General features: G+C 40.7%; 1 protein-coding gene across 3 annotated transcripts; it reads left to right on the forward strand.

The window, feature by feature from the left end:
• Positions 1-473: 473 nt before the first annotated feature.
• On the forward strand, positions 474-12,677 carry ube4a (ubiquitination factor E4A (UFD2 homolog, yeast)). Of its 3 annotated transcripts, none has more exons than XM_051397868.1 (20): positions 474-571; positions 1,871-2,040; positions 2,188-2,388; positions 3,585-3,697; positions 3,941-4,093; positions 4,247-4,406; positions 4,568-4,770; positions 5,008-5,199; positions 5,293-5,626; positions 5,812-5,938; positions 6,113-6,420; positions 6,895-7,027; positions 7,162-7,352; positions 7,643-7,743; positions 8,175-8,288; positions 8,578-8,752; positions 9,144-9,324; positions 9,550-9,697; positions 9,822-9,979; positions 10,074-12,677. In XM_051397868.1, the coding sequence occupies exons 2-20, from the start codon at positions 1,911-1,913 to the stop codon at positions 10,207-10,209; spliced, it is 3,258 nt and encodes a 1,085-aa protein (XP_051253828.1). In that variant the 5' UTR covers positions 474-571; positions 1,871-1,910; the 3' UTR covers positions 10,210-12,677. The 3 variants fall into 3 exon arrangements, with proteins under 3 accessions (XP_051253828.1, XP_051253827.1, XP_051253829.1); XM_051397867.1 differs by lacking the exon at positions 474-571 and adding an exon at positions 1,116-1,233; XM_051397869.1 differs by lacking the exon at positions 474-571 and adding an exon at positions 1,117-1,233 and having other exon boundaries at positions 2,212-2,388.
• Positions 12,678-13,381: the final 704 nt, after the last annotated feature.

Below are 13,381 nucleotides of genomic sequence, written 5' to 3' on the forward strand. Positions count from 1 at the left end.
CAAGAATTATTTCCACAAACATTAATGGTGAATCTGGTTAAAACCTTAGAAATCTCTATCTCTATCTATATTACCAGTCCACAGAGAAGCTGCTTAATTAAACACTGAAAGTACACACAATTATTACACACTCAAAGTACACAACAATTATTACACACTGAAAGTACACAACAATTATTACACACTCAAAGTACACACAATTATTACACACTAAAAGTACACACAATTATTACACACTGACAGTACACACAATTATTACACACTGAAAGTACACACAATTATTAAACACTCAAAGTACACACAATTATTACACACTGACAGTACACACAATTATTAACACTGAAAGTACACACAATTATTAACACTGAAAGTACACACAATTATTAACACTGAAAGTACACAACAATTATTAAACGTGTTTTCATGAAGAAGAAAAAAAAAAAAAGTTAGTCATGAAGAAGCCGACCCTCCGTCTCATCTTGATGACGTTATAATGTCGGCGTACTGAGGAGCTGGCTTCGTAGAAACATTTTGTTTCCATCACAAACTCCTTCTGCTTCCCGTCGATCAGGTACGACAGCCTCCTCCATCGTTCGTACACATCACTTAGACTGATACCGAACGAAATCCACCTCCCAGTTTGTCCAACCAACGCTCAAATACAGTCGTGGTGACCCCATGACAGCTTAGCATGCTACTCCACAAGCTAACCAGCTAACTAGCTAACTAGCTAACTAGCCCTGATGCAACAAGACGGCCACTGCTACCGGCTAACCCTGCTAGCTCGTCGGCTAACTAGCGTGAAGTGGCTAATGCAGCTAACTTAATGCTTTAACCGGTGACGTGACGCTGCTGAAACCGTGTCATAGTGGCTGGTAAGCAGCACGAGTCACGACCGTTAGGGTGCTGAACTAAACTGATCGGTAACCGTGACAACACGTTGTAACGGTGAGCCGCCGATAGTGATCGATAACGACGGTCCATGTGATCGATGGTCCTTCTCCTCACTGCAGACAGGAGCGAGTAGTTGTTTTATTGATTATCATCTTTCCTGAATGTCGGGTTAAAAGTTTGTAACCCTGTCAGAGGAGGAAGAGGAGGAAGAGGAGGAGGAGGAGGGCAGTGTGGAAGAGAGTGAAAACAAAAGGATCAGGCAAGAAAAGAGGAAATGTAACGTTAATCCAAAGTAGAGTTGGTATGTGAGGAGGGAGAAGAACACATTGTAAAGAGGAGGTAATCATCGTTATTATTATTAAATTAGGTTGTAGTAGTTTAGGTTTACACTTAATGTAACACTGTTGGAAAACATCTGGCAGTTTATTGTGACCACTGTCAAGAGACAGAAACATTAACGCGTGTCCTCATAATATGCAGAAATTACGAGATACAAAGGAAATGTTAGAGACCGGAATAAAAAGCACAGTAAAGTGTGGAGGTAGTTTATTTTTTGAGTTCACGTGGACCGATTGAGCCACTGTAGAAACTTGGCAACGAGGGGAATCATGGATGCTGATTGCCTTAAAACCTCAAAGAAGAAGAGGAAGATTACCTACTGACATTAGTGCCTTCTGAATGTAATGCTTTAAACATCACCCCTACACAAAAAGAAAGGATAGTTGCATTTATTACAGCACATTTAGAAGTAAAGTAGGAACTTGATTTGGTAAAGAATGTCAGACAAAGTGACGTGGTTCACTTCATTTGAATGAAGTGATGATAAAAAATTAAAAAAAAAAACCTACCAAGCTGATTGGGTGCTTAAGTTATACAGCTATGGAAATATACTGCACTTGCTTACCAATCCTGTACATGAATAATGTAAGTCTTGTTCCATTGCCACTCAGTTGTTGTGTCTGCATTGCTTGTTAAGGCTGAGATCTTGGATGGAGTGAGAGTTGAGCCCCAGTGAGATGACTGACCAGGGCAACAACAACCAGAACATCTCCTGCAACCCCTTTGCTGCCCTCTTCAGCTCACTGGCTGATGCCAAGCAGTTTGCATCAGGCCAGAAACCACAACAGCTGTCTGCTGAACCACCGTGTGAGTAGAGTTATCAGAACCATTGCAGTCATCTAATAAGGAGTATATTCAGGGCTTGTGTGGATGCCTCCGGGGAAAAGGCCAAATGACATGTATGACATGATTTCAGTGTTAGAGAAGCATCAGTGTTTTTTCTTGCACATATAGGTCATAGTGTATCTTGTATCACAGTGGAGGACTCAGGAGAGAGCCAGTCGGAGTCAGAAAACTCTGTGTCAGACAGCGTTGATGACAATGACGACTCCGTGGCAGAGATCAGCCGCTCCTTCCGGTCCCGACAGGAGCTGTGTGAACAGCTCAATGTCAATCACATGATCCAGCGAATATTTCTCATCACTCTGGACAACAGTAAGTAAAAACAGAGAAATAATCAGACTTCGATCTGTAACTTATACCTCTTTCACACAGCGTATGTGCTAAGGAAGTATTGATAGGAGACAGCTGTCACTGATGTAAGTTGACCCATTCAGATACGTCCCAGACGCTGGTTTGACCCACATCACACTGTCTGTTTGAATGGGGTACTACAAAAAAACCCTGGACATTACGTAGTTGTTTTTTATTTTGAACATATGTTTTGTGTTTAATTAATTCTATGTAGCTTTCAGGTTGTCATATGTTTTGCTTTGGTCAACCTGAGCTTTAGTCCAGTTTCTGGACATTTAACCTGTGTGACCCAAATGTCAAAAGTAACACACAAACAGGTCCCCAACTTTAGTTCCTTGTGCATTGTTGAACAGGTTTTGTTTGTACACCAGTAAATAGTAGTAGTCGCTGTGCCCTATTTTTAACACTGGAAATTCACCACGGAAGGTAGAGATGATCTGCAATATCTAGTTAACTTATTGTAGCTATAGGTGTATGGTAAACCAGCAGCTGCCCTATAGTAACTGTAGTTTCTGAAGTAATCTGTCTTCAAGCCAGTCTGAAACCATATGTGAGAGATTGGATAATCAATTTTGATGCTTTACCCGCAAACTTTTCCTCCTTGCTTCAATGTAGAAGGGGCATTAGACAGTCAGTGTGTAACTGTCATACCTAAATAGTACAGGCATAGCATTGCATAGGCTGTTCTGATGTTCTTTGTGGTATTGTTGGATGGTGCTAGCTGTCTTGAAAGTCAAATTTTAAGTTGCAGTAAGTAATGCAACAAATGACTCACCATCCTTGAAGATGATACAAAGACATTCCACACTGTGAAGTCTGGCTGTGAGATGGCTGGGTCTCTTAGACCACTAAGACTGCTTAGGGGTGAGTCATGGTGTTCAGAAATGCAGGCTAAAAGCCCCAGTTTTCACATAGTGTTTTTAATGAATTTGTCTGCCACCTCAGTCTGAAATAAACCAGAATAAATAGATGAAGTGCTTTTAATCCTCCCGTGTCTTATTCATCCTAAAATTGATGTTAATGCTGTTGATTTATTTTTCAACTACAAGTAATCCAGTATAAATGCTTGGAGTGGTTTAAGCTTCATGGGTTGTCATGTAATATGATTTGAGCAGACTTTGTTATTTTATGGACCCTGGTTTTATTCTCGCCCCTAGGTGACCCCAGTCTGAGAGGAGGTAATGGGATCCCCCCACGCTGTGTTTACCTGGAGGAGATGGCTGCAGATCTGGATGGACAGGACTGGCTGGACATGGACAACATAGAACAGGTAAGATGTCAACAACATGTGTTTTTTACGTCACCACTCTCTTCTTGCAATGTTTAAAAAAACGGCACCTTTCATCTGATGCAAGAACGTGAGACTTGTAGAATTTGGATGCATAGTGAAAAAAGTGGATACAGAAATTTAAGGAATCCCACGAAACAGGAAGATTTTATTATTTTGATGCAGATGTGCAGAATATTTTATACGGGCTGATTTGTGTCTGTGATGTTTCACTCTATCCTCCAGGCTCTGTTTAACCGTCTGCTACTGCTAGAGCCAGGAAACCACCTCATCTACATGACGTCATGCAGTGCTGTTAACCTGTCTGCTGACCGTGATGCTGGACAGAAGTGTGCCATCCCTTACCTCTTTGCTTGTTACCAGAGAGCCAAAGAAGAGGTGCACGTTTTTTCCTACATAACTTTAATTGTAGCACTTAAATCTAACTATTTTAAGAGATTTCCAGTTGTTAATAGACTTTTCTCTGTAATTGAGACATAAAAATAATCAATGTTCTCCCATAATTAAGTGACTTGATTATCTGTGCACCAGGTGACAAAGGTACCAGAGAAGTTATTGTCATTTGCTGTTCGCTGTAAGAACCTAACGGTTTCCAACACGAGGACAGTCCTGCTCACCCCGGAGATCTACATCAGCCAAAATATCTACGAACAGCTGCTGGACCTGCTGCTGGAAAGTTTCAGTGGAGCACGTAGGTTCAGGATTGAGCCTGTTTAGGCCCGACTGTTTCTTTTCTGGTGTATTCGTCTTTTCCCTGCCTCTCACTTTTTTGTCCTATGTCTCTTTTTATCTTTGGTAAACTTTGCCTCGAGTTTTCTCTTCTCAGTTTCTTACAAAGTCACTGTGTTTCAGAGCCAGAGGAGGTGGTTGAGTTTGTGGAGGAGGTCATTTCTGGCCTACTCTCCGACCAGGAGGTGCGTACCTTCGAGGAGGTGATAGTGCCAGTGTTTGATATCTTCCAGGGACGCATCAAAGACTTGGACCTGTGCCAGCCTCTCCTCTACTCCTACCTAGATGTTCTGCTCTATTTCAGCCACCATAAAGATATTGCCAAGGTCAGAGGACACACAAGGATGTTTGCAAATAAATGTAATACATAGATTTGCCTTCTTACAGCAACTGTTCATTTCAGTGCTCACTACTAATGAAGTGATAATAATATACAGTAATCACAGAATATCAGTCACATACTGTAATGGCATAACATTTCACAGTACTACCTAAACCTTTTTTTTGCTCTTTTAGTGCCCCCAGCTTTTCCAAACAGTTCTTCTTTTTTTGGGTTTTCCTAGGTATTGGTGGAACACATTCAGCCCAAAGACCCAGCTAATGGTTTACAGTATCAGAAAAGCCTTCTGGGAGCAGTGTTGAGTATCTCCTGCTTGTTGAAAACCCCAGGTGTGGTGGAGGGACATGGCTACTTCCTGAACCCCTCCCGCTCCAGTGCCCAGGAGACAAAGGTCCAGGAGGCAAACATCCACCAGGTAAACAGACTCATTAGTTTGATGTTGCTCTTCTGTTGCATTTTTTATTTTTAAGATGAAACAGGGCTGATCTTTACTCCCCTTGTGTTGCAGTTCATGGGTCAGTTTCATGACAAGCTGCACCAGATCTTGAAAAACTTGCTCCAGCGATCTGGTGAGACGCGCCACTTGCTGCTCTCATGGTTGGGGAGCTGTCTGCAGGCTAACGCTGGCCGGGCCAAGATATGGGCCAATCAGATGCCAGAGATCTTCTTCCAGATGTATGCCTCAGATGCATTCTTCTTAAACTTGGGTGCAGCGCTGCTGAAGTTGTGCCAGCCCTTCTGTAGGCCGCGTTCGCCCAAACTGCTCACCTTCAACCCTACTTACTGTGCCCTCAAAGACCTGAGCGAAGAAGAGAGGCGCAATCGCAATGTGCACGCAAGAGGTTAATGTTTCCTGTCCCTTCACCAGAATAAATATATTTTATAACGTTTATGTATCAGTAGTAAAGCAACACCTCTGATTTTGTTTCTACAAGTGGGTCTAAAGCAGGTATTTTAATAGCAGTAGGATGTTCCAAGAGTATACATAAATTTTTATGACTAATTGATCCCCCTTCTCTTACATCAGGTCTCGATAAGGAAACCTGTCTGATCCCTGTGCCACCTCAGCAGCCGGTGGAGTCTGCACAGTCTTATAGCCTGCTTACTGAAAACCTCATCCTCACACAACTCACCCTGCATCTTGGCTTCCACAGGTACATCCTGAAACTTCCATGAAGAAATTAAAGAGAACATTTGTTTCACAGATCCCACAGATATGCAGTGTACTGTATGTTGTTTGAATTAGCCCCATATGTCAGCATTAATCCGTGTTGTCTTGTTCTGTTTGCATCCATGCACCTGTGCGCATGCATAATGTGCACGTGCAGACTCCATGAGCAGATGGTGAAGATGAACCAGTCTCTTCACCGGCTCCAGGTCACGTGGCAGGAGGCCCAGCGAGCAGGCAACCCAATGTCGGAGCAGCTCCTGGAGCAGTTTGAGCGTCTCATGATTGTTTATCTGTCAACCAAAGCTGCCACCACGCAGCCCGCCATGCTGCAATGCTGCCTTAACCTCCAAGCTTCCACCGGTGCTCTGCTGGTTCAGCTTGGTATGGGGAATCAGGGGCCTGAACATGTAGCACTCAGTTTTCCCCTGCCCACCCTACAGAATACTGTGCTGTGCTATGTACCAGGTATATCAGATCTTCTACTATACTACAGTGAAACACAAAGCCCATCTTCATCTTTGATTATATTTTGTACCTCCTGAATTGGAGCATGTAAAATTGTGTGCTGTGTTTTTAAATGCTGCTTTCCACCTCATCGTAATTGATAGAAACATAATTTGAATGTAACAGCATTTCCCTCTTGATGTTATGACACATTGCCAGCAATGACCATTTTATTGTCAAAATTCACTTTTTAAAATGTAGTTTATAAAATACTGCAGGGTTCAGGAGGTCAAGTGAATAATAACAGTTCAAAAGCTCTTTTGGACCTGATATTGAAATCTATACTATATACAGCCAATGCTACAAAATGTTTTGGAATTACTAAAGCTGTGCAGGCTAGGAAGTAGTGGTTAGTCACTCGAGGTTCAATTATTCATTCGTGCTCAATATTCCTTCCTATGATAGTCATTACTTAAGTGTGCCTTCTGTTTTCAGAGTTTTTTGCAGAGAACTTGGGAGATTTTTTCATCTTCCTGCGTCGATTTGCAGACGATGTTTTGGAGACTTCTGCAGAAAGTCTGGAGCAGATTCTTAACTTCATCACTGTCTTCATGGGTAACGTAGAGAGGTACATGACCTAATCTATCCTGTCAGTGAGTGTGGTCAGTTGAAAGGAAAAATTGTGAGCTCCACTGGGGCTTGAGTAGTCCATCTTGGATTTCACAAATTGCCTTAATCCCTCTTGTTCTATATCTACAACAGGATGAAGAACCCTCATTTAAGAGCAAAGCTCGCAGAGGTCTTAGAGGCGGTGATGCCCCACATGGAGCCGGTGGCTCCCGGTGCTGTTCAGCCAATCGTGTTCCAGCGAGAGAGAGTCTTCTGCTCTTATAGACATGCACCTCAGCTGGCCGAGGCCCTCATCGCTGTGTTTGTAGACATTGAATTCACAGGTGAAGCAGATGTTTTTCTCACAAGTTTTGACTGGTGCTAGTTGTAAACTGCACTGAACTCTTGTTTTTTAACAGTACTGCTGAATTTGAATATAAACAGACTTACACATGGATTGCTTAACAGGTGCCATCTTTGACAAAAAAGAAAAGAAAAGCAGAGTTTTGGGATCACTTGTGGGTTTTTTCTTAGTTGGATTATGTGTCTGTAAATCAAAATACAGAAACAAGTTAGAAATCGAAGCCTGCAGAGAAGAATGATTGATTTTATTTAGTTTTTCTCTTTTTTTCAGGTGATCCTCATCAGTTTGAACAGAAATTCAACTACAGAAGACCCATGTATCCAATCCTCAAGTACATGTGGGGCAAGGAGAACTACAGAGAGAGTATCAAGGTAATAACAGGCTTGAGAGGATGTAAATATGATGTTAATATTTTGTGGTGGGTGTACATAAAAATCTTAATCAGGTGTATTGTGGAGTTTATGATCGGGCAACTTCATGAACATTGATTTTTAGTGACAAGAGCAGCAAATAAACTGCTTAACACATCTCATTTAAATTGTTTTCTAGAATGAGAGTTGTAGTACTGAGGAAATATGGAGGAAGGAAAAGACTCTGTGTACTTTAAGGCCTTGCGATAAACTGGTAAACATACTGGGATAGGGTTTGGTTCCTTGTGACCCTCAATAGCCATAAGTGGCTATAAAGGGAAAACAAAAACAGGCATTGGTTTACTACCAGGTGATTATATATTGGGAAATGTATTAGTTAATCAGATTGATCCCAATGTGCTCTTCATTTAGTTTAACATTTTTTGTTTCAGCATTTGGCGCACTATGCATCTGAGAACCTGGAGGCCATGAACGCCCCTCTGTTCCTCAGGTTCCTCAACTTACTGATGAACGATGCCATCTTCCTCCTGGATGAGGCTATTCAGGTAGAGTTCATCATCCATACATGCAAACACCAGTTTTGGCAAATAAGCTCTTCAGTCCTCTTCATTATTTTATCTGTTGTTGTTTGTTCATGTTCATATAGTTTTTTTTATTAGCTCTACGAAGTATGAATAAAATTTGTCTTCAAAAGTTGAAAAATCTCTTAACAGAGTGTTGGATTCTCCTAACTCCTCTTGTTTTTTGAAGAACTCTTATGTAACCATTCATCAGTGTGGATCCTCACGTCGTTATTGTTATATCTTATAGTGTTGTTATCTTCTTGTGTTGTAGTACCTGAGTAAGATCAAGGTTCTGCAGCTGGAGCGGGATCGTGGGGAGTGGGAAGGCCTGGCCCCTGATGCCCGAAGAGAGAAGGAGTCCAGCCTGCAGATGTTTGGACAACTGGGACGCTTCCACAACATCATGTCTAATGAGACCATCGGCACACTGGCCTTCCTCACCTCAGGTGAGGCAGAAAAGTTTTGGATGGACCTGTACTTGTATAGCGCCTTTCTAGTCTTCCGACCACTCAAAGCGCTTTTACACTACGTGCCACATTCACCCTTTCACACACATTCACTCAGTGATGGCAAAGTCCATCGAACAGAAACTAACATTTATACACACTCACACACCGATGCACGGCATCGGGAGCAATTCGGGGTTCAGTATCTTGCTAAAGGATACTTCGACATGTGGCACCAGGAGCCGGGGATCGAACCCACAACCTTCCGATTGAGGAACGACCTGCTCTGCCTCTGAGCCACAGCCGCCCCAACTCTTCATATTGATTAATCCAATTAAAGATTGTCGCATCCATCTTGTGGTTTTACTTTTTTAATTTTCCTTATTTCCAGAGATCAAGGGGATCTTTGTGCACCCGTTCCTGGCAGAGAGGATCATCTCCATGCTGAACTATTTCCTGCAGCACCTGGTGGGTCCTAAGATGGGTGCCCTTAAAGTCAAGGACTTCAGTGAGTTTGACTTCAAGCCCCAGCAGCTTGTGTCTGACATCTGCACCATCTACCTGAACCTGGGGTATGTCGTGAACACTTTTCTCTGTGGAATTGTTACCAATATAAAAAAACACTGTAAAACACTTTTAGCAGTCTCCTTTAAATATTTTCTACCTAGTATAATTTATTTCATCTCTTTATTTTATTGATGCCATATTCTCTGGAGAAGAAATACAGTGGCACATTGCTGAGTATGAGCACTTTTGTGGTTTCCAATTTTGTAAGAAAATGTTTCTGTCTTTGGCAGCGATGAGGAAAATTTCTGTGCTACAGTCCCAAAAGATGGCCGATCGTACTCTCCTACCCTCTTCTCCCAAACAGTTAGGGTACTAAAGAAGATAAATAAGCCTGGGGACATGATTGTGGCTTTTGGACTCCTTGCTGATAAAATAAAGGTATCATCTGACTTGGAAACTGTTTGTCAGACTGGAATAAATATTTGTTTTATGAATCTATGCAGTGTTCACTGTGGTAAATACAGGTGGAAACACTAAAGGTTTGTTGTCCATTGTGTCTTAGTCCCATGCAGACAGACAGCAGCAGGAAGAGGAGACATATTCAGATGCCCCAGATGAGTTTTTGGATCCCATCATGTCCACTCTGATGCTCGATCCTGTTCTTCTCCCCTCCTCCAATGTCACAGTTGACCGCTCAACTATAGCAAGGCATCTCCTCAGGTTGGTTACTCTCTACAAAGCACGAAAATTCTCTCAAGATGATATCCAGTGGGCACCATGGGCACCCATTTGACTTTTCTTGTTCTCCTCACAGTGACCAGACAGACCCATTCAACCGCAGTCCTCTAACCATGGACCAGATCAGGCCAAACGAGGAACTCAAACAGCAGATCTTACAGTGGCTGGATAAGCATAAGCAGGAGAGGCTGCAGCTGGGACCGAGTGGCTAGCTACGATCCCTCGCTGCAATAAACAATGGCTGCCTCCTTGTTTTCTTTCCTGGCTCACAACTCGCGTGCTCCTCTGCTTCTTGGCTTATCCATGGTGTGCTTGCCTCTGTGGATTTCCTCTGACTACTCCGGTCCGACTAACATTGCATTAGCCTTTTCATGCAGCCTTCATGCTCAGTGGATTCCCTCTGTGACAACAGTCCAGGCAAACAGTAGCCCACCGGCTGGTGACAGCTTTAAGATCCGTGCACAATAGCTGTTCGACTCCCGTGACCTGCGGTAACAATAGTAGGGTTCAATCTCTGGTTCCTCTCTCCCTGAATACTGTGTATTAATTAGTTATTATTACAATCAGAACTGTGGCCAGAAGTATCAGTTTCAACAGGACTTGTTGAATGTACTGTATGAACTCCTGACTGACCAGCTGGCCCTAACCAGATTTTATACTGCAAGGTAAGTATTTTTGGGAACTCTTAAAGGCAGAACATGGATGGGATTGTTTATGATTTGACTTTGATTTCACCTTCATGAAGAATACATCGCGCACTGCCTTTTGAAGATCTTGAACACCCTATATTTTAGCACTTTTAGTTGAATCTCAAGTACCATTGTAAATAACATTAGCAATTAAATTTAAGTCATAGGTAAAACTGAATTTGATTGTGTGTGCTTTTTATTTTAGTGGAAATAATCTAGATTTACTTGAGATGGTCACTGTAATAGGACACCTGTAGCACTAAACCATACTGGGAAATCTGTGTTTTACCATATTTAGACAAGGGTCATCAAATCCTCAAGTGCACTTGCCTTTAATCATGCACTCCTTAAAGATCTCATAAGGATCCGAGAGCTTGCTAATTAATGGGTTGTTGGATATAAGAATTTAAACTGTTTCAATTACTATACAATAATTACACTAATTTGAGCCACATTTTAGGATGTAGTACATTTAAACATAATTTAAGAATACCTAAAAATGCCAAAATACACACTAAAACTATGTTAATACTGACAGTGGCTCGACAGCTCCAGCATTCTCAAAAATCAATCAAAAATGGTTTAGAAAACTATCCTCAGAGCAACGGAGGACATACTGGTGTTTTCACCAGCTGAGTAGTAGTACTCATGACAAGTAAACCGATCTTCATGTATAAAATCTGTGAAGTGCCCCTTTAAGACTCTCAGCAGTGATCGTGGGCACCAAATGAGAAATTATGTCAGCATAAAAAGGCAAGAAAATACTATTAAAATCCAGCTTTCTAAACTGGAAAAACATGGTAGCTGTTGGGGAACTATTCACCAAACTCATAGTGAATAAATCTGAGGTGTTTCACAATATATCTACAATGCCTAGTTTAAAATATCCAGTGTGTAACACTTAGGTGACTCTACTGGCAGAAATAGAATATAATATTCATGGATATGTTTTAATTAGTGTATAACACCCTGAAAATAAGAATCGATGTGTTTTTGTTACCTTAGAATTACCTGCTTCTATCTACAGAGGGAGCGGATCCTTTCTATGGATTTGGCCACGTTGAACTACCATGTTTCTACAGTAGTAGTAGTAGTTTCTCCTACATGCTGGGAAGGCTGACCTGTTTTCAAATGGTTGCAATCTGCACTTTCACCCCTAGAGTCCATTAAATCCTACGCACCGGCCCTTTAAATAATTGCTGATTTGTCCGTACATCTTCAGCTGAGTTGAATTGCTTCACAGGTGGATGTTTCCAAACTAAAATCCTGTGGCGAAACATAGGCTTGCAAAATGCATCATAGCTTTATTTACTATCAGAATAAATCCCAATATTTTCTAAATTTACAAACATAGTTTAATTTCAAGGTCTTTACAATGACCATATTTCTTGAGATTGAACCAAAAAAAAATCTAAATATAGGGTGTTAACAAATTTTTGACCGGCAGTGTGTTTAATAGTCATTGACATCCTTTGAAATAACATTCACCAGATTAACTGATGTATCCTGATCTAGCATTTTGAACAGATGTTTTTTTGTTGTGTGCAAGCATAGTGTATTAACATGTGGGCAAACAGTTGATCGATAGAATCGGTGCCTAAAACCAAGAGCCTTGCAGTAAATGTCAGTGAATGAGGATCTGACTTGCTTCATACTCTTAAGAGACATAATTATGAGTTTGTTTCTTTAGGGCATATAGGAGGTTGTGGGTAGGATATAAAAGAAAAAAAAAGATGATCAGTTTTTGAGTAGCTTTTTGAATTAAAAGGTTATAATTCAAAATCAAGTGTGGTTGTATAAAAATGACTAAATGTGAAAGAAAGATTATGTATCTGTTGGCATGCCCTCATATTGTCTGTTGAATATCTACCACCTGAATGATTACATTGGGTTAAATTATAATGCAATATTTTTGTTTTAATTGTGATTATAAAATGTTTATTTTGGATGTACAGTATGATTAAGAAATAAAACTAATGTGTGTTATATAAGACATTGTTATGTTCTCTTTCAGAAATACAAGTTTCAGTCCATTGCGTTTTACTTTTAGGATAAAATTGTATAGCACACTTTAGTCGCAGTTTGAAGGGTTGTTAACTTGTTATATTATATCTCCAAGTCTCTTCCAAACAACTTCTATAGTAGTGATGTGTATATGTCAAATCTCAGCAACGATGTGAAATTCTTAAGGGCCAGAGCCTCTCTTGTACTCTGCACTAACAATCCTCATATGGCTTTAAGAGCTCAAACTATTTAGTTTTGGGACCTAAAACCTCTAATCTTTGTGCATGGAGCTTCTCCTGGTTGTAACTTGCGCATCTAGTTCACATTATAAACTTAATTGTTTACTTTAACAATTACCTGTTTCTATTAATGAATACTGAGAAACACTGACAGGCTATAGCAAGTACTCATTTGTTATTGGAATTTGTAGTTTTCATCTTTACATGGACTAAAAGTAGCAGTTCTTACTTTTCCACTATACTATATGTTTTATATACATATTCAATCAACACTAATTAATTCAGTTGTTCTGCATACGATCATGATTTCCAGAGTATAACACATTTATTACACGTATTTACAATAAAATTAGCACCTGGGACACAAAAATACAATGTCTGGGACAATTCTGGGACATTGTTTATGCATCATGATATATATATATATATATAGTTTAAATTGAGAAATGTCA

Source organism: Dicentrarchus labrax, unplaced genomic scaffold (assembly GCF_905237075.1).
Source record: "Dicentrarchus labrax unplaced genomic scaffold, dlabrax2021, whole genome shotgun sequence".
In the NCBI taxonomy this organism is placed as follows: Eukaryota; Metazoa; Chordata; class Actinopteri; family Moronidae; genus Dicentrarchus; species Dicentrarchus labrax.

Coding starts and splice junctions, on each gene's coding strand:
- ube4a (XM_051397868.1), top strand. CDS start 1,911: ATGACTGACCAGGGCAACAACAACCAGAACATCTCCTGCAACCCCTTT. Junction 5,200..5,292: donor AGGAGGCAAACATCCACCAG/GTAAACAGACTC, acceptor CTTGTGTTGCAG/TTCATGGGTCAGTTTCATGA. Junction 8,753..9,143: donor ACTGGCCTTCCTCACCTCAG/GTGAGGCAGAAA, acceptor CCTTATTTCCAG/AGATCAAGGGGATCTTTGTG.